Source organism: Moschus berezovskii, chromosome 13 (genome assembly GCF_049115385.1).
Source record: "Moschus berezovskii isolate FMDL1 chromosome 13, NW_MosBer_1.0, whole genome shotgun sequence".
Classification (NCBI taxonomy): Eukaryota; Metazoa; Chordata; class Mammalia; order Artiodactyla; family Moschidae; genus Moschus; species Moschus berezovskii.
In genome coordinates this window covers 14045441-14070687 of record NC_142472.1, presented here as the reverse complement: position 1 = coordinate 14070687, position 25247 = coordinate 14045441, and the positions used below count along the sequence as shown (strand labels likewise).

The 25247-nt window shown below is 38.5% G+C and overlaps 1 protein-coding gene across 3 annotated transcripts in view; it reads right to left on the bottom strand.

Annotated features, from left to right (window-relative positions):
* Window positions 1–24290, bottom strand: part of UGGT2 (UDP-glucose glycoprotein glucosyltransferase 2) — a 140779-nt gene extending 116489 nt beyond the window's left edge. For all 3 annotated transcript variants that reach the window (XM_055426570.2, XM_055426572.2, XM_055426573.2), the window contains exons 1-5: window positions 24061–24290; window positions 17519–17601; window positions 11226–11356; window positions 8230–8342; window positions 3336–3510 (exon numbers count right to left, since the gene is read on the bottom strand). In XM_055426570.2, the coding sequence (XP_055282545.2) occupies window positions 3336–3510; window positions 8230–8342; window positions 11226–11356; window positions 17519–17601; window positions 24061–24212 (654 nt within the window). In that variant the 5' untranslated portion in view covers window positions 24213–24290. The remainder of the gene's footprint in view (window positions 1–3335; window positions 3511–8229; window positions 8343–11225; window positions 11357–17518; window positions 17602–24060) is intronic.
* Between the last annotated feature and the right edge of the window lie 957 nt (window positions 24291–25247).

Here is a 25247-nt window from a genome sequence, read left to right as displayed (position 1 = left end):
ACATTTCCTAAACCAATAAGTGCTTTCATTTGTTAGTTGTCTGGATGGAGGGCAACTAGAGTGTCCCCAAAAGCAAATACTGGAAAGTAGAGGCAAAGGAAACAAAAAAACTCAGTGCCTTGAGCAACCTATTCAGTTCTTTCTTCATGTTTCTCGATGATTGCTGCTGCTAAGTCACTTCAGTCGTGTCCAACTCTGTGTGACCCCATACATGGCAGCCCACCAGGCTCCCCCGTCCCTGGGATTCTCCAGGCAAGAACACTGGAGTGGGTTGCCATTTCCTTCTCCAGTGCATGAAAGCGAAAAGTGAAAGTGAAGTCGCTCAGTCATGTCTGACTCGTAACAACCCCATGGACTGCAGCCTACCAGGCTCCTCCGTCCATGGGATTTTCTAGGCAAGAGTACTGGAGTGGCTTGCCATTGCCTTCTCCAATGATTAAAATATACCAAATGCCACAGGTTAGCACCTATCCTTGCAGTGAGAGGTCACAATTTGCCTAAAACTGAGTTGTCTGAAGTATTTGTGATCAGAATTTGGTACCTTACGTTCTTTCACCTTATATATTAAGGACAAACATAAAATGTACTTCTAGAAATTACCGCATGAATAAAAAGAAGTCATCATATTTTTTTAAAACAGTAAGCAACCTGGATGAATATATGTAAACTTTAGAAGATATCTAATTGGAAGGACTGATGCTAAAGCTGAAACTGCAATACTTTGGCCACCTCATGCGATGAGTTGACTCACTGGAAAAGACTCTGATGCTAGGAAAGGTTGGGGGTGGGAAGAGAAGGGGACAACAGAGAATGAGATGGCTGGATGGCATCACCGACTCTGTGGACATGAGTTTGAGTGAACTCCAGGAGTTGGTGATGGACAGGGAGGCCTGGCGTGCTGTGATTCATGGGGTCACGGAGAGTCGGACACGACTGAGCGACTGAACTGAACTGAACTGAAGGTTCTTTCTGGCTTCTAGACTGAATTCTTATCAGTTGTGCTATAATCATTACCATTTGGCATATTCTTGCATGGGTTAGAAAACCTGATTAACCTAGTACTTAGCAAACTCCTTTGAAGATGGACTGATGTTGAAGCTGAAATTCCAATACTTTGGCCACCTCTTGCGAAGAGTTGACTCACTGGAAAAGACCCTAATACTGGGAAGGATTGGGGACAGGAGGAGAAGGGGACAACAGAGGATGAGATGGCTGGATGGCATCACCAACTCAATGGACATGGGTGTGGGTAGACTCCGGGAGTTGGTGATGGACAGGGAGGCCTGATATGCTGCAATTCATGGGATCCCAAAGAGTTGGAGACGACTGAGAGACTGAACTGAACTGTGAAGATGTTACTCCTTGGCTTAACTAAGGTTTGCATGAGGGCAGTTGTGTAATCCTACACATGACAGAGGAAGAGGCAGACACCAAATGGAAAGGAAATCTTAATAGTATACTACTCTTCGCACTCTCTTCTTTCCTCCCTAAACTTCCTCCAAGCCTTAAAAATAAGTAAGTATACAACCTGAGTGACTGTTGTACAACCTGGACTGTTCTATTTTCAAATAAGATGATGTAAGAATTAGCTTCAGATACGCAGAAGGTGTTTAACATTGCTGCCCACACTAAAATTTAATTTGCTAATTTCTCAGGCACATACTATAATAAAAGATAGCATGAGAAAACTGGGTTGTTTATAATTATAGTAATCTGGCAAAGTTTAAAGTCTTTTAAAGAGTTTTCAATTTCATACAGCTCAATTTAAAAATACATTTTGACTGTCCACTCAAAAGACAATTAGTTGGTGGCTATGCTCTAAATTCATATTTCTTGTTATAGTTCATGAAAGAAATGCAATTTCAATAACCAATTTCCATCATCAGTTCTGGAACAGTAACAGCTCCTCAGTAATAAAGATAAATGTTCATTAATTTCATATTTACTTTCTCTATTTGAAAATGCATTAATATAAAAATCTGAATTGTAGTTTAATAACTTTGGATTTGCAAACCAAAAATTCTCACAAGCTAAATCAACTGTTGAGAGGAATCTTTCTTCATCATCCTATTTCTTCTTTCCCTACAAAAAAAGCATCTGTTCAAAAGGTAGTGTGAATAAGTCTGTTTTCATTAAAATTACATGTTGACTAGATTTACAGTATAATTATTTTGGATGCACAATATGTAACTAAATAAATAGAAGGTTATAATTTGATGCTACAAAGTACCCAGATAACTGCTGCGTATGCTTTCACAGACGTATATTTAAAGGTCACATTCTCCAAAGAACAGCCTGGGACATTGATTCTTAATAGATGAAAATGCCACCCAGCGGGAGCATATTAAAATCATTTGGGGACTTCTTTAAAAGAGATAAACATATACTGTAATCTCACATTCCATTTCTGATATAACTGTCATATAACATTATATTAGTTTACGGTATACAATAAATACAATGATTTGATATCAATTCAAATCAAACCTTTGAACAACATAGGTTTGAACTGTGTAAACTGCAATGATCTAATTATACATGGATTTTTTTTTCCAATTGTATACTATTACAATAATCCTTGGTTGGTTGAACCTGCAGATTCTGAACCATGGATACAGAGGAATTATATATTAATACTTAGGAATATTTTTGGAAGTGCAAATTAAAACACTCTTTCCATGTTTGGAATATAAAAAAGAAAAGTCCTTCTAAGGGCCATTTTAGTGTGTGAGGTGAGAGTATGATTGTGTGTGTGTGTTGGGGGGTGGAGGTGTTAAATACAATTTGAGGTAGCATAGTAATAGGTTCCATGAAGTCATTAAAAATAGAATACTGTGGTAAAGTGTGATAGCAGTGAGAGTCAGGAGAGTGGGGGTAATATAATACATTCGATCTGAAACTTGAATAAGTAAGCAGCCTTTCAAACAGATTGGTGTGACAGCATTCCTATACAACACTCAGCACAATGAACTAATATATACTATCAATATATCAAGTTAGATTTCCTCACTGTAATACATTTTCATTAAAAATAACTAAGTTTATTAGTCCTACCAAATATTATGCATCCTATTGTTATATGGTTTTGTTTTTTATCCAAGTTGTAAATCTGTTCCAGATATATATAAGGGAAAGAAACATAAACAGGATACTTCCCAGAAAAGACAGAATCCCAATATATTTTTCCACATAAAATTCACATTTGATAGTTCTGTTATCAGATATAAGTATTCTAGGAGAAGTTATTATGTAAAATCTAGTAGAGAAATTATAAAAAGTAGTTATAAAAAATAGTTTTTATAGCCAAAGTAATCTTGAATAAAGCAAGGATGTACCTGAATGTAATGCCGAAGAACATAAAGAATTTCCCCATTTTGAGCTTTTTCAGACAACACTGTGTGAAATTTACGAAACGCTCTTGTACCCATTTCTGCATAGAGAATAATCACTGGTAAATTCTCTTTGTCTGTAGGAAATTTGTGATCTCCTTTAAACAGATAGGGTCTGGGCCTAAAATGAAAACAAAACACAAATAAGAACTGAAAGTAAAGAACATATGAGAAATAAATCATGAAACCAAAGAGGAGTGCCTCTAATCTGCCTGTTGGTCATCTTCAAAGTGGCAGACCAGATAGGTAGGCCACTGGCAACAGCCCAGGGTCAGTAAAAATGTAGCAAGTTTCATTAGGGGTCAAGGATTCTTCAGGGATAAGAGAACTGTCTTGAATTCTGCCCACAGAGAGAATGACTACATCTGCTTTCGGTTTCACATAGATGCAGCCTGGATGAGGGCTTCCCAGGTGGCATCAGTGGTAAAGAACTCACCTCCCAATGCAGGAGACATAAGAGATGCAGGTTTGATCCCTGGGTCAGGAAGAGACATAAGAGAAGCAGGTTCGATCCCTGGGTCAGGAAAATACATAAGAGAAGCAGGTTCGATCCCTGGGTCAGGAAGATGCCCTGGAAGAGGGCATGGCAACCCACTTCAGTATTCTTGCCTGGAGAATCCCATGGACAGAGGAGCCTGGCGGGCTACAGTCCATGGGGTCGCAGAGTCAGACATGACTGACACAACTTAGCACACACAGAACCCGGATCAACAGCAGCAGAAACCCTAAGACACCATCAACTCCGAACTAAGATGAATGTATCAATAACTTGATGCAAGCCTTAAGGGAATAACTGAACTGAGGGCCCCACTGAGTCAGAAATTTTACTTCAGATAAGGGACTGGGGCATGTGCTTTGTCCCAAAGGAGAACTGCTGCCCCTTTACCATGTAACCCTAAGATCACAAAAAGTCAAAGTAACAGTGCTCTTGAATATACTGTTTCCACTTGATCAGAGACAATTGCTACCCTATTAGTCATTGAATCCTAGTTGACTTAGGCCAAAATGTAAACATCAGATAGTACAGTTACAAGGCTTCCTGGGTCAGGAGTTCAGTCAGGAGTAGCAGTAGTTTTCTTTTTAAAAGGGGTGTATTTGATGGCTCAGTCAGGCAGGTGGTGCTGTTGTACTCGGAAACTGCATTCCTGTGCACTCTGGCAGCCATTTGGTCTGTAACTGAAGTTGTGATTTCCTCTTCTCCTGGGATTCTATGTTGTTTCTGTTGGACCACCTGGGAATGTACTACATGTCGTAGTCTCCCAATGAGAGCATCTCCCTTGAAACTTCATGAGCGTTCACATCACTCAAAGCATACACATGTACAATATCAATACCAGTCACACATTCAGATGTGAGAACCAAAACAGTAAAAATAAAAGTACACTAAACTGGCCTTTCCACTGGAGAAAGAAATGGCAACCCACTCCAGTGTTCTTGCCTGGAGAATCCCAAGGACGGGGGAGCCTGGTGGGCTTCCGTCTATGGGGTCACACAGAGTCGGACACGACTGAAGTGACTTAGCAGTAGCAGCAGCAAACTGGCCTAGTGTGCATGCTAAATCGCTTCAGTCGTGTCCGACTCTTTGCAACCCCATGGACCATAGCCTACCAGGCTCCTTTGTCCCTGGGATTCTCCAGGCAAGAATACTGGAGTGGGTTGTTCTCCTCCAGAGGATCTTTCCGACTCAGGGATTGAACCTGCATCTCTTACATCTCTTGCACTGGTAGGCGGGTTCTTTACCACAGCACCACCTGGGAAGCCCGAATTGGGTACAGATCATTTAAATTCCCTTTCCCATTATGTGCATCTCCCAAACCCATCAGTTGAGTCTGGGTGCCTTTTCCTGAAGTAACAAAGACCTAAAACTCTGTATGAGGAGCTACATTAGCAGGTATCAGAAGACTGCTATCACCCAGCCAGAGGCACAGGGAGTGAAGAACAGCAGGGAGAGAGGGGAGCAGCAGGAAAGAAATTCAAGTGTTGAGCTTTTGTCTCCCCAACCCAGGGGACCCTTGTCCTTCCTCTGGCAGAAAGCCATGTTGTCTGTCAACATCCCACCCTTGTTTCTAAAACTGTCAAGAACTGTCAAAAGGCTATGGCTTGGTTTCAGCCTACTTACAAAGTAATAAGTTGGGCTTCTGACATGCCTCATGTCTGGCAGAAGTCCTATGTCTGGCAGAAGACACGAGACTATTGTGTCAAAGACAAAGAACTTTATTGCTCGGGGCATAGCAAGCAGAATGAGCATTACACCTGCTCCCTATGTTCCACAACAGGGTGTGTGTAACAAAACATGGACCCAAATGGATACTACACAAACAGTGGGTGTACAAGGAACACTGTACCTGGGAAATCACTGTTTTCATAACAAGCCTACTCTTCTTTTCAAAAGCAAAATTTTGAAATTTCTTTTCAAAATTAGGAATTATGTAATTCCTCAAGGTTGCTTACTACAAACACAGCCATGAAAAATGGTTCAAGTAAAAAAACGGTCCAGATCTTGCCTTTTTTACTTGTCAGACCCAGCAAGAATATGCAGGAATTCACAGGGTCCATGGCAGGGTGCCTCTCCTAACAGCTTGATATTAACCTTGTGTTAAATCTTAAATTAATTTAGATTTAATATCTAAATATTAAATATTTAAATTTAATTTAATATTAATTTCCATAAGAAAATTGAAACAGCAGACATCAGAAGTCAGAAACCAATAGCAATTATAAACTAAAAGTTATCAAAATTCCCTTTATAAAATGCACTAGGCAAAGAAAAAAACACATTAGGGCTGACAATTTTGGAGTCAGTCTATTGATGCTTTAGAGGAATATATAATTCCCATGCTAAATTAACTCTTACAGAAAAACATGGTTGCCTAACTCACTATATGAAGTTAGACTAACATTAAAATTGGCATAAATAGTTTAAGTAACAGCTAATCTCATTAAAGTAGAAAAATGAGTCTTAATAAAAGCATAAGCAAACAACAAAAATTAATACCACACCATTAACAAAGAGTTTTCTCTAGCAACACAAAGGTGTAATAGTTTAAAATGTATTACACAATATGTCCAAAGAGAGAAACTTTGGATTCATCTTAATAGGTGAGAAACAGTTCATAAAATAATAAAACAATTATTTCTGATTCTAAAAACAGAGAAGAGTATAAAATTTCAAAGTTTCAAAAAAAGTGAACAGAAGACATACGATGTTATCCACTGAGATTTGATATAGTAAACATTTAAATTCTTTAAATTAACTAATAGATTTAACATAATTCTAATTAAAAGTCTTCCCAGGTTTTTTAGGGAGTCAGTTTGACAGGAGAAAAAGGACTCTAATGTTAATTTGAAAGCATCAATTAGCGCAGAGCTAAGAACTTTTGGAGGGGGAAAAAAAGCAGCTATGAAGAGGAAATTGTCCTGTGAGACACTGGAATCAATTATTAAAGCAATAAATACTAACAACATAGAACTGTTACAAGAAACATAATAGTATAGAACAAACAGTTATAAAATAGATCATAGTGTAAATATGATGAATATAATAACTGACTAGCACCTGAAGGAGGGAAAGATCTGACTGGATTCTTGCCTTCCTATGAAAATAAGTTATACATAGATTAAAAGTTTAAGGTAAAATAAAAACTTTAGGAAAGCTACTGGAAAATATTAGTAAAATCTCTTACTCCGGTTTGGAAAAAACTGTCTCAGTATAAAAACATACACACATAAAGGAAAAATCAGGCTACATAAAAGTTTCTGTATATTCAAATTAATATGAAATACAAGAAAATATTTGAAAGATTCCAACAAGTAAGTACTAATATGAATTACTAAATATACATTACTAACAGATAAATAACTCTTTCAAAATTAGAGAAACAACTTTAATACTGTTTAAAGTATAAACAATCAGGCGATAAAACACCTATTAGTCGGTACTACTCTGTAAAAATCACTACTAAGTTAATAATCTCCTTCTTCTCATATTCATTTGCATTAAAAACTTGGAAGAAGAAAAATGTTTTGAATAATGTGTTTATAAAAAGTTAATTCTGTATTTTTGTTATTAATTTTTAATTTCCAAGGTATATGATTTAAAGAGATATAGTCTAGATAAATCCAGTTTTGTATGTTTATAGGCATACCTCATTCTATTGGGCTTTTTGCTTCATTTATTGCACTTCACAGACAACTGCATTAATAACTGAAGGTTTGTGGCAACTGTGTTGAACGAGTCTATGGTACCATTCTTCCAATAGCACGTGCTCACTCCCTGTCTGTGTCACATTTTTGTAATTCTCTAATTCTCGCAGTATTTCACACTATCTTCTAGCAAAGAGATTGAGACTCGCTGAAGGCTCAGATGGTTAGCACTTTTTAGCAATAAAGTGTTTTTAAATTAAGGGATGCACAGTTTTTAGACAAAATGTCATTTGTACACTCAACAGACTACAGTTTAGTGTAGACCTAATTTTCATACTCACTGGGATACCAAAAACTTCATGTGAATTACTGCAGTATTCACTTTATTGAGGTGGAACTGAAGCCACAATATCTTTGAGGTCTGTTTGTATTTGAAAAAAATAACTTATGTATATAAAATCTCTCTCTCATGTGTTTTATGGTATGTTGGTATTCTAAAATCAAAAGCTAATCAAGACAAAATATTGAAAGAACTTATATATTTTAGAGAAGGATTTAAGACTCAGATAAATATTCAGAGCACATTCTTTTAAACACAGTCTTAGAATATTACAATTTTTATTGCAAGAAATTTCTATTTCAACCCTCATCTCTCTTTATAAACTGCTCCTTTTACTACAGGCTATCATTAATTTACCTTGAAGTAGCCTTCTTCAGCAGCTTTTTAATCTCATTAATTTTACAGGTGTGTTTCTTATGGATAACCACAAATGCCGCACAGCCATCTGGTGGGGGCTCATCAGCTGCAATCTAAGATTTCAAAGATGACACTTAGCTACAGTAGCTCATAATTACAATATCATTTTTAAAACTCACACATTACTTTGATTAAAATAGCTTATCAACTACTATTAAGTTATTGCTCTAATTAAACTATCTATACACAGGCAGAATCAAACAATTTAATAAAATCAACTTTATAGTAGGAAAATATGCTTTGAAATTACTGAAAATGTACAATTAAACTAAAATATTCTTTATAGCTAATTTCAATGGTGATGTGTCCTCATTATTTCCTTAGTTCAGTTGGTCAGTTGTGTCCAACTCTTTACTACCCCATGGACTGCAGCACACCAGGCTTCCCTGTCCATCACCAACTCCCGGAGATTACTCAAACTCATGTCCATTGAGTCGGTGATGCTATCCAACCATCTTATCCTCTTCATCCCCTTCTTCTCCAGCCTTCAATCTTTCCCAGAATCATGGTCTTTTCCAAGAGTCAGTTCTTCACATAAGGTGGCCAAAGTATTGGAGTTTCAGCTTCAACATCAGTCCTTCCAATGAATATTCAGGGCTGATTTCTTTTAGGATGGACTAGTTGGATCTCCTTGCAGTCCAAGGGACTCTCAAGAGTCTTCTCCAACACCACAGTTCAAAAGCATCAATTCTTTGGCGATCAGCTTTCTTCACAGTCCAACTCTCACTTACATAACTGACTACTGGAAAAACCATAGCTTTGACTAGATGGACCTTTGTTGGCAAAGTAATGTCTCTGCTTTTTAATATGCTGTCTAGGTGGGTCATAACTTTTCTTCCAAGGAGTGTCTTTTAATTGCATGGCCATCTGCAGTGATTTTGGAGCCCCCCAAAATAAAGTCTGACACTGTTTCCCCATCTATTTGCCATGAAGTGATGGGACCAAATGCCATGATCTTAATTTTCTGAATGTTGAGTTTTAAGCCAACTTTTTCACTTTCTTCACTTTCATCAAGAAGTTCTTGAATTCTTTGCCTTCTGCCGTAAGTATGGTATCATCTGCATATCTGAGGTTGTTGACATTTCTCCTGGCAGTCTTGATTCCAGCTTGTGCTTCGTCCAGTCCAGCATTTCTCATGATGTACTCTGCATATAAGTTAAATAATCAGGGTGACAATATATAGCCTTGACGTACTCATTTTCCTATCTGGAACCAGTCTGTTGTTCCATGTCCAGTTCTAACTGTTGCTTCCTCACCTGCATACAGATTTCTCAAGAGGAAGGTCAGGTGGTCTGGTATTTCCATCTCTTTCAGAATTTGCCACAGTTTGTTGTGATCCACACAGTCAACGGGTCTGGCATAGTCAATAAGGCAGAAATAGATGTTTTTCTGGAAGAACTCTCTTGCTTTTTGGATGTTGGGAATTTGATCTCGGTTCCTCTGCCTTTTCTAAAACCAGCCTGAACATTTGCAAGTTCATGGTTCACATACTGTTGAAGCCTGATTTGGAGAATTTTGAGCATTACTTTTCTAGTGTGTGAGATGAGTGCAATTGTGCAGCAGTTTTAGCATTCTTTGGCATTGGAATGAAAACTGACCTTTACCAGTCCTGTGGCCACTGCTGAGTTTTCCAAATTTGCTGGCATGTTGAGTGCAGCACTTTCACAACATCACGTTTTAAGATTTGAAATGGCTCAACTGGAATTCCATCACCTACACTAGCTTTGTTCATAGTGATGCTTCCTTAGGCCCACTTGACTTCACATTCTAGGATGTCTGGTTCTAGATAACACCATCGTGGTTATCTGGGTGGTGAAGAACCTTTTTGTATAGTTCTTCTGTGTATTCTTGCCACCTCTTCTTAATGTCTTCTGCTTCTGTTAGGTCCATACCATTTCTGTCCTTTATTGTGCCCATCTTTGCATGAAAAGTTCCCCTGGAATCTCTAATTTTCTTGAAGAAATCTCCAGTCTTTCCTATTCTATTGTTTTCCTCTATTTCTTTGCACTAATCACTGAGGAAGGCTTCTTATCTCTCTTTGCTGTTCTTTGGAACTCTACATTGAAATAGGTATATCTTTCCTTTTCTCCTTTGTCTTTTGCTTCTTTTCTTTACACAGCTATTTGTAAGGTCTCCTCAGACAACCATTTTGCCTTCTTATATATATGCTGATTGCAGTCCTGAAATTAAAAGACGCTCACTCCTTAGAAGGAAAGTTATGACCAACCTAGACAGTATATTAAAAAGCAGAGACATGACTTTGCCAACCAAGGTCCATTTAGTCAAGGCTATGGTTTTTCCAGTGGTCATGTATGGATGTGAGAGCTGGACTGTGAAGAAAGCTGAGCGCCGAAGAATTGATGCTTTTGAACTGTGGTATTGGAGAAGACTCTTGAGAGTCCCTTGGACTGCAAGGAGATCCAACCAGTACATTCTAAAGGAGATCAATCCTGGGTGTTCATTGGAAGGACTGATGCTGAAGCTGAAACTCCAATACTTTGGCCACCTCATGCGACGAGCTGACTCACTGGAAAAGACTCTGATGCTAGGAAAGATTGGGGGTGGGAGGAGAAGAAGACGACAGAGAATGGGATGGCTGGATGGCTTCACCAACTCTATGGAAATGAGTTTGAGTAAACTCCGGGAGTTGGTGATGGACAGGGAGGCCTGGCGTGCTATGATTCATGGGGTCGCAAAGAGTTGGACACGACTGAGCGACTGAACTAAACTGATATATCAAATAACCATAAAATTACATGAAATATTTAATTATATTATAATCAATGGTAACAATGAAAATATAATCAATGATAGGCTATGGAACCAGGTATTATAAATTTTTAGATCTTTTTTAACTAAAGATATTCACAGTAAGAAATTTATTTATGTTCCTAGTATGCTTCTTTGTCAAATACAGTGTGGGTATTTTTACATACCTGTTGAAACATCTGAACAGTTGGAGAGTATGCCCTTATAGAGAAAGCAAACTTTAACAGATTGATATGTAAATTGTCCAAAAATTGTCCAGCTTTCTTCAGGATTAAGTTGTTGTAAGAATAATCTGATTCTGTAAAAAGAATTCAAAAGAAAAGGATGTTAGTATTTTGTATTTCAACACATTAGCACATCTCTCAGTGTATAGCTAACTGAACTAATGTCATATTTTAAGTTTGGAATAGAAGGTGATGCAACAAAAGGGAAAATCAAGATCTCCATTTTATTATTTACTTCATTTGTACCTTCCAGTGAAGTCCAGGCAATCAATACAAGTCCAGATGAAAATAATCTTGCCATTAAAATCTAAGTGGACGACACCAACATTCACTCCCAGGTTGCAGAGTTATAATATATGGATAAGATATAGGCCCAACTTAAAATTTAAGAGGAAACTAAGAACAGCATAGGAGTCTACACCATCTCTAGACCAATTCTTAAACTGTAATTAAAAATTATTTATATAATTGTTTGTTTAATGCTGTCCTTCCCATGAAGCTAAGCTGTTGAGGCAGGAATCTTTTCTAGCCTTTCAATGATACCTTTCTACTCTTAGCACACAAAATAGACATTTAATACATTTATGGAATTAATATTTAAGAAGTGAACAGACCTTTTCATTAAGGCCAATAATACTTTCCTAACCCTGTATTTCTTTTTTTTTGGAGAAAGGGAGAGACAGTCAACATCTCTTTTACTGTGGTAAAATACACATAACATGAAATGTACTATTTTAATAATTTAAAGTGTACAATTCAGTGTCATTTAGTACATTCACAATGCTGTGCAACCACTGCCACTATCTAGTTCCAGACCATCTTCATCACCCCCTCAAAAAGTGCTTACCCATTTCCTATTTCCTCTTAACCCCAGTCCATGGTTACTACCAATCTACTTTATGTCTCTATGAATTTGCCTATTCTGAATATTTCATGCAAATAGAATCATACACTATGTCTAACCCTGTATTTCAAAAAGTCATCATATGAGACTCGGTGTGCTCATTCACTTCCACTTCAACAAACTACAGGTGATTTTTCAGGAAGTTATACTGAGTTTCCCTCCAACAGTCAAAAAAAGTCATGCAAGATTTGCTTTGGTAGTAAAAGCAACACAAAAGCAACTAAACAAGAGATATTACCTAAAACTGGATCTTAAAAAATCCTAATCGCTACAGAGTCAATAACACAGTCAAAATTTAATCACATAACAAAAATTAGACTACATCAGTCAAAAGGGATTGGTTTTACATGAAAATAGAGAACTGAGTTAACAGAAACAAATCTGAGTAGTACCAGGCAGAGACATCAAAATTTGTCAAGGTCACTGTTAGTTGCTCAGTCCTGTCAGACTCTCTGTGACCCCATGGACTGTAGACCGCCAGGCTCCTCTGTCCACGGGAAGAATACTGGAGTGGATAGCCATGCCCTCTTCCAGGGGATCTTCCTGACCCAGGGACTGAAACCACGTCTCCTGCATTGCAGGCAGATTCTTTACCGTCTGAGCCACCAAACTGTCTCTAATGTAGTAACAGATGTAGGATTCAGGGGCTTACAGAAAGTAAACATGTATTTTAGGCTTAACTTGCAAGACAATCATGAATGCCATGGACTATTTTATATTTTAGGTAATGTTTAAAAATAACTAAATCCTTGTTCACCAACTAACCTGCCAATAATGATTTTGCTCTTTCAATATCTTTCATCTTTAGTTTCACCTTTCACTCAGTTTTTTTTACATATTGGCATTTAACATACATAAATCACTCATTAAAAAAAATAAAAAAGCCACAGCAGCACTTGATGAGTTAGGTACTGGCTCATCTTATTTGCCTCATAGTCAATCCTGGAAAATTCAACAAAACTTTATCTCTACTTCCTCAATTTACTATAGTTTTTCAATACTATACCAGTAAAACTGCTCTCAAACTCACTACTAATTTTTCTGTTGATAAAGGTTAATATTTATATTACTTGGTTCATCTTTAGTATTTGATAACATCTATCACTTACCACTCAACATGGCTTTCATGATACCACATTTTCTAGGTTTTTGCCTACCTCCACTGGTACTCCTTAGACTCTATCTCATGTTCTTCTCTGGTTATCTCTTAAACACTGGTGTTCTTTACCTAGTTTCTTCTGATTCCATCCTTTCTTCCTATAACTGCCATTACCTTCTTGGTGTTGCTAACTTCCAAATCCTATCTTTTAGTTTAGTTTTTTAACCTAAATCTCTCTTTCATATCAGCTTACTGGGTATCCTCATTTGGATATTCCACCAGCATTTCAAATGTGACACATCCAGACAACAAACATTTTCCTATCCCAAACCTGGTTCTCAGTTGTAAGTAACTAAGCTAGAAATGTCATAACCTTTTCTAAAAATCTTTCCTTTAAAATATAGACAACTTTACTTGTGTAGAAACTATTAAAATCTTTATGGACTTAGAATTTTTATATGCTGAGAACATGGAAAAATAAAAATAAATAGACTCTGGAGTCAGATAAACCTTGGTTGACATTTCTGATTCACCACACTAACAACACTGGTTAGCTAATTATCTTGAGACATCAATAAATACATAACTCTGTGGCAGAACCATACAAAACCATTTAAAAACAGGTAATTCAATGTTTAAAAGGTCTTAATATGCTGGCACATAATGTAAACTGTCCTAATGAAATAGCAGGAAACTAGCACCTGAATTCAAAAAGTTAATGTTCAACATTTGCAATTTGTTTTAGGCAAGTATATCACTGAAATTATTCTTCAGTGAAGAGTATTTAAAAGGCTTCATGGAGATTCAACAATCTAGAAAATTATAAGTAACTAAGGGTTTTAATGTATCCTCTAGGATAATGTCTTGAAAATAAATTCAGTGAAGTCTGATAGTTTTTAACATATTTAATTCCTCACATATACCATTTCTTCCTATGCCTAACAAGATCAGCAATGAGGCAGCAATATGCATTTGACTCTCACCATTATGAACAATTTCAACAGAATTATATTTTTGTGTTAGTAATTCTTAATACAATTCATTTTAGCTGTTCAACCTTGAAATACATACATCTCCTATGCTTGAGTTTAGGTATTCCTGAGCTTATATTCCAACTTGTTAATGACCTGCCTCCAGTCTGCCCAGACATGATGTTTCATTTAGGTATAAAATGTGCTAATAAACCTAAGTGACTTAAAGGGTTCAAAATTTATAAAAGTAATTTTCAAGACAGCTTCTCCAATAGATATGTCACCAAAGAAGTCCATAAACATGTACTGAGAAGAACAAATTTGAGATAGGGACACTCAGGATTTTAAGTGAGAGCCAAAAAATCTGGTGTTACTTTTTTTTAACTATCATGAAAACATGATATATTAATTTAGCTTTTTTTTTAAATCTCAAAGAGCAAAACTAAAATTACTGTTCAGTTCAGTCTCTCAGTCACATCTGACTCTTTGCGACTCCATGGACTGCAGCACACTAGGCCTCCCTGTCCATCACCAACTCCTGGAGTTTACTCAAACTCATGTCCATTGAGTCAGTGATGCCATCCAACCATCTCATCCTCTGTCGTCCCCTTCTCCTCCCGCCTTCAATCTTTCCCAGCATCAGGGTCCTTTCAAATGAGTCAGTTCTTCGCATCAGGTAGCCAAAGTATTGGAGTTTCAGCTTTAGCATCAGTCCTGCCTAAGAACATTCAGGACTGATTTCCTTTAGGATGGACTAGTTGGATCTCCTTGCAGTCCAAGGGACTCTCAAGAGTCTTCTCCAATACCACAGTTCAAAAGCATAAATTTTTCGGCACTCAGCTTTCTTTATAGTCCAACTCTCACATCCATACACGACTACTTGAAAAACCATAGCCTTGACTAGATGGATCTTTGTTGGCAAAGTCATGTCTCTGCTTTTTAATATGCTGTCTAGGTTGGTCATAGCTTTTCTTCCAAAGAGTAAACGTCTTTTAATCGCATGGCTGCAGTCACCATCTGCAGTGATTTTGGAGCCCAAAGAAATAAAGTCTGTCACTGTTTCCCCATCTATTTCCCATAAAGTGAGGGACCAGATGCCATGATCTTAGTTTTCTGAATGTTGAGCTTTAAGCCAATGTTTTCACTCTCCTCTTTCACTTTCATCAAGAGGCTCTTTAATTCTTCTTCGCTTTCTGTCATAAGGGTGGTGTCATCAGCATATGAGGTTACTGATATTTCTCCCAGCAATTTTGATTCCAGCTTGTGCTTCATTCAGCCCAGAGTTTCTCATATGTACTCTGCATATAAGTTAAATAAGCAGGGTGACAATATACAGCCTTGACGTACTCCTTTTCCTATTTGGAACCAGTCTGTTGTTCCATGTCCAGTTCTAACTGTTGCTTCCTGGCCCGCATACAGATTTCTCAAGAGGCAGGTCCGGTGGTCTGGGATTCCTATCTCTTTCAGAATTTTTCACAGTTTGTGGTGATCCACATAGTCCAAGGGTTTGGCATAGTCAATAAGGTAGATATAGATGTTTTTCTGGAACTCTCTTGCTTTTTCGATAATCCAACGGATACAGGCAATTTTCTCTCTGGTTCCTCTGCCTTTTTAAAACCAGCTTGAACATGTGGAAGTTCACAGTTCATGTACTATTGAAGTCTGGCTTGGAGAATTTTGAGCATTACTTTACTAGTGTGTGAGATGAGTACAATTGTGTGGTAGTTTGAGCATTCTTTGGCATTGCCTTTGTTTGGATTGGAATGAAAACTGACTTTTTCCAATCCTGTGGCCAGTGCTGAGTTTTCCAAATTTGCTGGCATATTGAGTGCAGCATTTTCATAGCACCATCTTTTAGGATTTGTAATAGCTCAACTGGGATAAATACAAAACCAACAATCTCCCATTGCCTTACACGTAGACTTCTAAGTGGTCACAGCTTCTCCTTGCAATCTACTCCTGTTATCTCTTCTGCTTGTCTTCCTTTCCCTATGATTTCACTAAATCCTGTCATCCAAACTCAACTCCAGCACTTACCACTGGAAAGGCTGTCCTGTTCTCTGAAATAATGACCAGGCACCTCTTTACATATTTCTATGTTATAACTATCCATCCCTAGTAAAGCTGTGATCACTTACTAGTACATGTAGCAGTTCTGCTGTTTCCATCATATCACAAGGTTTGGAGAACACAGATCACATTTATTCATGTTTGTATTCTCAGTTTCTAAAGCAGTGCATACTGTCTCTCATGATTCAAATAATGATTACTGAATAACGAAGGTTTTTAGTAAGTTTTTTGAAATAGTAAATTACTTGTTTTTGGAAATAATTTCAGTTTAAAATATTAAAGATATGTCTGTTCTCTTTATCTTAATCCTATCTCATAAAATCATAAAATTGTTGAACTTAAAGGCCACTTAAGCCAAACAAACTCTAGTAAATGAACACTTAAAACATTCAAAACCTTTGTTCATCTTACATTTACACTCAGGAATAAAATCCTAAACTACTTAATCATCCTACTAAGAAGTTTTCTCTATGCTTAAAAGGCAAGAAAATTCCCTCTTGAGGGGTTTTATATTAACATCATTTATTCTATTCTCTGTAGAGACAGTAAACTAATCTTTTTCTTTAACCTTTCCTTATAAGAATAATTAACCTTTCAGCTTCCACTGCAAAAATCTAATTTCAGCATCTGATATTCCCCAAGAAACACAGTAATAAACACGTGCTCATTCTAAAACTATATATGTATGTATGTGTGTGTGTGTGTGTGTGTGTGTGTGTGTATATAGGTATAAAAAGTAGGAACGATTAACTCCATTTTCTAAATGATGAAATGAAAGTATACAGGTTATCTAACTTGTTAAGGGCAAAAATTAAAAATCTCTTTAAGAGTTCAGGAGTAAAATATTGTGGCAAAAAAAAAATTCTTTCACTATTATTACATGCAAAACTAATACTATTTCAAAGAAATCTAGGTAAAAAGAAAACCATAATTCAACAATTTCTATTTCTTGGTTATAATGTAATAGCCAAATGCTGCTAATTATAAAAGTTTTCTTATAATAAAGTATTAAAACCTTATATGTTTGGAAATGGATGATTGGAACAGTTTCCATTAAAATATCTTCAAAGTTAATATTCAAATTTACTAAACTAAGTATATACTCTTAAACATTACCTTTAAAAACAATAAACATGTCTAACATAGGCACAAAAATATGTATCTGGAAAGTTGAAATATGTACATCACCTACCTGTTTGCTTATAAATTGCTAATTCTTGTACAGTTTCCAAAAACTGCCAAAATTTTTCATTACTTTCTTCTGCTATAAATTCACTATTAGAAATAAAAGTAATCAGTTAATAGCTAGAAATTAAAAAATGATTTTTATACTATAAAACATATTTTAGAGCCAAATTACAACTTCTGGTAAAAACCAAAACTCCCAAAACTAAAGTTACCGATTTTCATCTACTATAATGCAAAAAGAGAACACATTGATTATTCTTACCTGAGTTATCATTCTAAACTGTAGGTATATAATCATAAGTGGTAAAGACTATATGACAAATTATTTTGTTTTTTCCTCTTTATTAGGTAAAAAATGGATAACTTATTTTGTCCTCTATGTGAAATGCCCCAAGAAATATAACTTAAGGGCAATATAGGGTTTGATCCCTGGGTCAGGAAGATCCCCTGGAGAAGGAAATGGCAACCCACTACAGCATCCTTGCCTGGAAAAATCTCATGGACAGAGAAGCCTGGTGGGCTACAGTCCATGGGGTCCTCAAAGAGTCGGACACGACTGTATTGACTTAGCATGCATGCATGTGAAATGCCCTGAGAGGTATAATTTAATGGCAATACAGTTAAATAAAAGTAAAAAGGTAAAACACAGACAGCCTATTTTTCACAAACAAAACCTGGTCTTATAAACAAACTTTAGAAAGCAATATCATTATTTTTATTTAGCTACCTATTTGTGTAGACAATCTTATTTCAAACAGAAAACACCTTAATCAAAAAATTAACAGAAAATTGGTACACTGCATTAGGTCTTTGGCCTGGAAACCCCCCAAAAACTGCCATTTATACAAAGAGCACAGGTTAAGAAAAAAATAGCCAAAGCAATGTAAAGCCTTTTGGAAATAGTGAAATAAGTGAAAGGTTACTCAGTCTTATTTGGAACAAAGTGCAAGACACCAAAAACAAGTAGATCTAACTATTTAAACTAGAAAGGATACGACCATCAAACAGACGGTAGATTCTGCTACTGCCCACCTTATCTTTTTTTAGCCTCAGTAAACCTAATGATTAATATAAATGGTAAGTGTTGAGGACATTCCAGACACATGCAAAGTTAACTAATTCTTGTGAGTCTGAGATGGTCAGTAAAGGCAGAAAAGGAGGTGAGAAAACTGATTAATTCATCAACACACTAAACATGACAAACATATGAGTTTAAAGCAGTAACTCCAAGGCAACCCTTGTTATTAATGGTGGCCAACTCAATGGCATTAAAACAGGCAAACAAACAAACAAAAAGGCTAAAAGGAGAGGAAACTATGGGAAACGCTAAACAGGATGTAACCAAAAAGTGATGGTACAAAACCTTTAGAAAAGTAGAGCACAACATTTATTGTCTAACTGACTTGACCAAACACTATTGACAATACTCACATATTGTGCAACTATGCGAAAAAGACTTCTTCCATATGTCAGAATTTATACATACAAGTATGATCCTTCAAAGCAATCACCTTACTAAAGTATTCCCTTACAATTCAGTTCAGTTCAGTCGCTCAGTCGTGTCCGACTCTCCGCGACCCTATGAATCACAGCACGCCAGGCCTCCCTGTCCATCACCAACTCCCGGAGTACACTCAAACTCATGTCCACAGAGTCGGTGATGCCATCCAGCCATCTCATTCTCCGTCGTCCCCTTCTCCTCCCGCCCCCAACCTTTCCCAGCATCAGAGTCTTTTCCAGTGAGTCAACTCGTCGCATGAGGTGGCCAAAGTATTGCAGTTTCAGCTTCAGCATCAGTCCTTCCAATGAACACCCAGGATCAATCTCCCTTAGAATGGACTGGTTGGATCGCCTTGCGGTACAAGGGACTCTCAAGAGTCTTCTCCAACACCACAGTTCAAAAGCATCAATTCTTTGGCAATCAGCTTTCTTCACAGTCCAACTCTCACATCCATACACTGCTCTAACACTTTGAGAACTCTTCTTGAATTACTTTCATGGGCAATTTGCCAATCATTACTCTTACATGAGAAAATATCCTTGAGAGACCATCTAAATCAGCATCTCACCTTCCAAAAATGTAAGTTATTACTTTGGTCAAAATTTTTAAAAGGAAAAAAAAATTCAAAATTCTGGTATTTCCAGTTTGTTTACTTTATATAATATTTAGCACCAAATAACAAGGTTTCTTCCCAAATGAAGAATTTTATCTATTCTAACATAGATAAAAAAATTTCCATAGAGGATGATTTTACATGTACTAAAGAACCGGACAGTAATTATAAGTGTTATTTCAAAAAATATTTTCAGTAAGAGCAACACCAGTGGAATAAATACAGTTTAAATGTTTAAGTTATGGTATATGTGTTGAAAAATTTAGTCTCATCAGCATATAAACATCCCAAGCAAATAGTACTAAATTATAAATGTGTTAGGGCTTCCCTGGTAGCTCAGGTGGTAAGAATCTACCTTCAATGCAGGAGACCCCGGTTTGATTGCTCAGTTGGGAAGATCCCCTGGAGAAGGGATAGGCTACCAGTATTCTTGGGTTATCCAGCATTCCTGGGCTTCCTTGATGGTTCAGATGGTAAAGAATCTGCATGCAATGTAGAAGACCTGGGTTCCATCCCTGGGTTGGGAAGAGCCCCTGGAGGAAGGCATGGCAACCCACTCCAATATTCTGTATTTCTGCCAACAGTCTCAAGGCAATCTAGGTTTTTTCTACCACGCTTCTCAAAACTCTTCCAGCTTCTGTCAGATTCAACAGGTAATTCTATATTTTTAGGTATTTGTTACAGCAGTACCCTACTTCAAGGTACAAAATCAAATCAGTTTCCTGTTGCTGCTATAATATTATCAAAAATTTGGTGACTTAAAACAACAGAAACTTATTGTCTCACAGTTCTGGAGAAGTCCAAAATCAAGGTATTGGTAGGGCTACACTCCCTCCAAAGGCTCTAGGGGAGAACTTTCCACGTTCCGAAAGTTTAAGGTGGTCCTTGGCTTGTGGCTACATCAATCCTATCTCTGTCTCTATTCCTATGTTCTCCTCTTCCTGTGTCTTCTCTTATGTATCTTATAAGTGTATTGGACTTAGCACCCATCCAGATCCATAAGAATCATGTCTTAAGACCCTTAATTACATTGTCAAAGAGCCTTTTTCCAAATAAGGTAACATTCACAGGTTCCAGGGTTTAGGATGTGGACATATCTTTTTGAAAGCCACCTTTCAACCCACTGGAAGTTAATGGGGTTGGTCTATCAGAGTGGGGCTAGGCTGTGAAGAACCTAAGGATGCTCCTTAGAGCATCCTATGGGAGTTCTAGTTCTCAGAATCTTGAGGCAAGTAGAAATTGAAACACTCCAACTGCCAGTCTAATATTGGAAGAAGTTAGACTGATTTGGAACTTAGTGTGAGACCATATCCATGCAAAGTATGGAAGAAACTGGGGAAAAGGTAGAGGAATAGGGCATTTTTTAAACTAGAATACTTTGTTTAATAAAAACTGTTTTATTGTAATATCTATACTACATCTAAGTATCTATATATTGTAACATCTATACAGATGTATTTATACCACAGAAATTCAATGGATCATAAGAGACTACTATGAACAATTAAACAACAACAAACTGGGCAGCCTAGAAGAAATGAATAAACTTCTAGAAACATACAACTTATCAAGACTGACCCATGAGATAGAAAAATCCAAACAGACTTATTATTAGTAAGGAGACTGAATCTGTAATCAAAAGCTTCCCAATAAACAAAAGTCCAGAACCAGATAGCTTCATTGTTGAATTCTACCAAACATGTATGACGGAAACCAACACAATATTGTATAGAAATTATCCTTTGATTAAATATAAACTTAGAAAATAAAGAATACCAGTCCTCAAACTCTTCCAAAATAAAACACTCTCAAACTTGTTTTATAAGACCAGCATTATTCTGATACCAAAACCAGAAAAGGACACAAGAAAATTAAAGGTCAACATTCCTGCTGAACATAAATGCAAAAATCTTCAACAAAATATTAGCAAATTGAATATATTAAAAGGATCATATACCATAATCAAGCTATTCCAGGGAGGCAAGGATGGTTTAATACCCACAAATATACAAATGTGAAACACCACATTAACAAATTAAAGATAAAAATCACATGATTGTCCCAATAGATGCAAAAAAAGAAAAAGCATTTGAAAAAAATCAGTATCAAGATTAAAAACTCAAAATGGGTATAGAGGGAATGTCCTTAACATGTGCTGTGGTTAGTCGCTCAGTCCTGTCTGACCCTTTGCGACCCCATGGACGTAGCCCGCCAGGCTCCTCTGTCCATGGGGATTCTCCAGGCAAGAAAAGTGGAATGGGTTGCCAAGCCCTTCCAGAGGATCTTCCCAAACCAGGGATCAAACCCAGGTCTTCCGCATTGCAGGCAGATTCTTTACAGTCTAAGCCACCATGGAAGACCAAGAATACTGGAGTGGGCAGCCTACCTCTTCTCAGCATAATAAAGGCCATATATAACAACAACAAAAAACCAAAGAGATGGGCTTGCCTGGTGGCTCAGTGGTAAAGAATCCATCTACCAATGCAGGAGACATCAGTTCGATCCCTGATTGGGGAAGATCCCACGTGCCACAGAGCAACTAAGCCTGTGCACCACAACTATTAAGCCTGTGCTCTAGAGCCCAGGAACTAGAGAAAAGCCCATTCAGCAATAAAGACTTAGTAGAGCCAAAAATAAATAAAATTTTATGTTTAATTATATAAATATAAAAGACTAGATAACAAGTGTGGTGAGGCTGTGGAGAAAAAGGAATCCAAGTGCACCCTTGTTGGTAATGTAAACAGGTACAGCCACCATGGAAAACAGTTTGGAGGTTCATCAAAAATGTTTACAAACTATCATATGATCCAGCAATTCCAATTCTGGGTGAAAACATTGTAACTAAAATACAGGCAGTCCTATGTTCAGTGCAGCATTATTTACAATGGCCAAGATATGTTAACAACCTAAGAATCCACTGAATGATAAATGAATACAGAAAATGTAGAGACAGGAAGATGGCAGAGGAGCAGGTGGACGTGGAATGCATCTCTCTCCATGGATCCATCAGGAATATCCCTTTAGACACAGAAGATCTTGCAGAACATCAGCTGAGAGTGGGCAAGAGTCCCTGACCACTAGAAAGGAATATACAGATCCATGCAAAATTCGGCAGGATGAAAGGAGAAGTAGAAAAAAAGGAGAGTGAGCAGGACTGCACCTGCACATGGGAGGGTGGGGGACCTGAAGCAGGGGTCAGGTCCCCATATCAGGGAAATTGTGCGGGACACTGGAGAAGTATTTGGGGCTGTTGGAGAGTGCAGAAAATGTACACACACACACGAGTATTAGTCAGCCATTAAAAAAGAAAATACTGCTATTTGTGAGGACTTGGACAGACCTGAGGGAATTTTGCTCAGTGAAATAAGTCAGAGACAAATACCCTATGAAATCTTAAAACAAACATAATACAGTAAGGCAGTGAGCTCCTATACAGCAAACAGACTGGGTGCCGGAAGCAGGGAGGCGGGAGAAATGAGTGAAAGTGGTCAAAAGGTGCAAATTTTTGGCTACAATATAAATAATCAGTCACGGGGATGTAAGGTACAGCACGGTGACTATAGGTAAAGAACTGCATATTGGAAAGCTGCCAAGAGAGATCTTAAAAGTTCTCATCACAAAAAAAGAAACCTTTGTAATTATTTGTGGTGACAGATACTAACTGGACTTATGTCCATGATGATAATTTCACACCACGTGAACACATCATCAAATCATTATGTTGCACACCTGAAACTAATACCTTACATAAATTATAGCTCAATTTTCAAAGATGTGTTTTCGTATCTATATAAGATGCAACATCACGGAGGTGATGAAGACTCTTTGGAACCAAAAGCTATGGCTCTGGTGAAATATTAATACAAAAGCAAGTGGCATTAAAACTTCACGCCAACAAAACAAAACAACTTCACACCGGTTAAAAAAAGAAAAAAAAAACTTTCAAATTTTAACTACTGGAATACTACGATTAAAATTCATTATCTCCTAGTTTTGTTTCTCCACATAAGGTACATGATACCGTACGCACTAGTTGAGGAGATTCAGAAAGAAGTCAGAGCTCTTCTCCACAGAAAGCCACCGTATGACATTAGGTGCTTCAAATACCGGTTCCTAAAAACCAGAACTGCCTCCATCAATTGCAGAGCTTGCACTAAACGCCACAGTCCACCTCCCAGTCTTCCTTTTCTCTGACGTAAATGCTAAGAAAATCCAAAGGAATTAAAAGTTTTCAAACCCCTGGGTGAGGAAAAGTACGAATGGAGGGGAGAAGGAGCCGCAAGTGAGGGCGGCGCCCAGGGTCGCAAGGGGAGGAGGTGATGCTCCGGGGGTCAAGCGTCCGCGGCGCCGGCGAGGTCCCGGGGCGCCCACAGCCCCGCCGCAGCCTCCCTCCGCGCGGGCTCGGCGGAGGCTCCGGCCCGCGCTCCCTCACCTGGCCTCCAGCAGCAGCGGGGTCTCGGGCCACTTGGCGGCCAAGTGGGCCGTCACCGCCTTGGACGCGGCGGCCGTCCGGGCTCCGAGCAGCGAGAGCCAGAGCGCCGTGAAGCCCAGGAGCAGCCGCACTACGCCGGCGGCCTTTGCCATGGTGCGGGCAGGGAAGCGCGAGCCCCTCAGACCCGGCGCCCTCAGCCCGCAGCCGCCACGCTACCGCCGCCTCCTCCCGTCGCGCGACCGCCCACTTCCGGTGGGGGGAGCGCGAGTCCGTTACACGGGCCGCGGCCGGGCGGGGGCCGCGCGCATGCGCCGAGCGCTCCGCCGCCGTCCCGGGAGCCCCCGCGGGCGGACCCCCGGCCACGTAGGTGCAAGGCGGCGCCGGAGCGCGGAGCGCGGCTGGTTCCCTGGCGGGTCCGCTGCCGAGACCGCAGGCTCTCGGACCGAGGGTGTGGGACGCCGGGAGGGGAGACTTAAGTGGATTTTGGCCGACTAAGTGTGGCTGAAGATGGCAAAATCTGGACACGAAGGCGGGAATCAGCGTGGGTATTATCCACTTTACATAGGCGGAAAAGAAGGCCTGCCAAAAGTTAAATACCTCCCTCGTGGGATTCTCAAATTTTATTGCATAGCTGAGTCACCTGGTAGAGCTTTCAGACAGCCCGTTGCCCGTTCCACAGCACGCACCAGTTACAGGGCACTATCTGGGGGTGAGATTCGGTCTTCAATAGATAGTATTTTACCCGGCCTTCCCGCCAGGTGCTTCGAGTGTTCGAAAAGCAGTGACATCACCTGGAGGGCTTGTTAAAACACAAGGTGCTGGGTCTCATCCCAGTGTTTCTGATTCAGTAGGTCTGGTGCGGGGGTCTGATAATCCGTATTTCATAGCCATCAAGTTCCCAGGTAATGCTGATTCTGCTGTCTTGGAGCTGTGCAAAAGCCTTCGTCCTCAAAAGTGGTACACATTCTTGAAGCGTCAGCATCCTGTGAGCTCATAAGAAATGCAGAATCTCAGGCCCCACCTCAACCCTATTGAATCAAAACCCCTGGCTTAACAGGCACCTCACGTGATATCTCTGCACATTAAAGTTTTCAGAAGCGCGCTCTTAGAGAAAAAACAGGTGAAAATGCTTAGAAAAGTGATAGTTGCTCTTGTTATTATCAGCCAAAATCATTATCAGTTGTGAT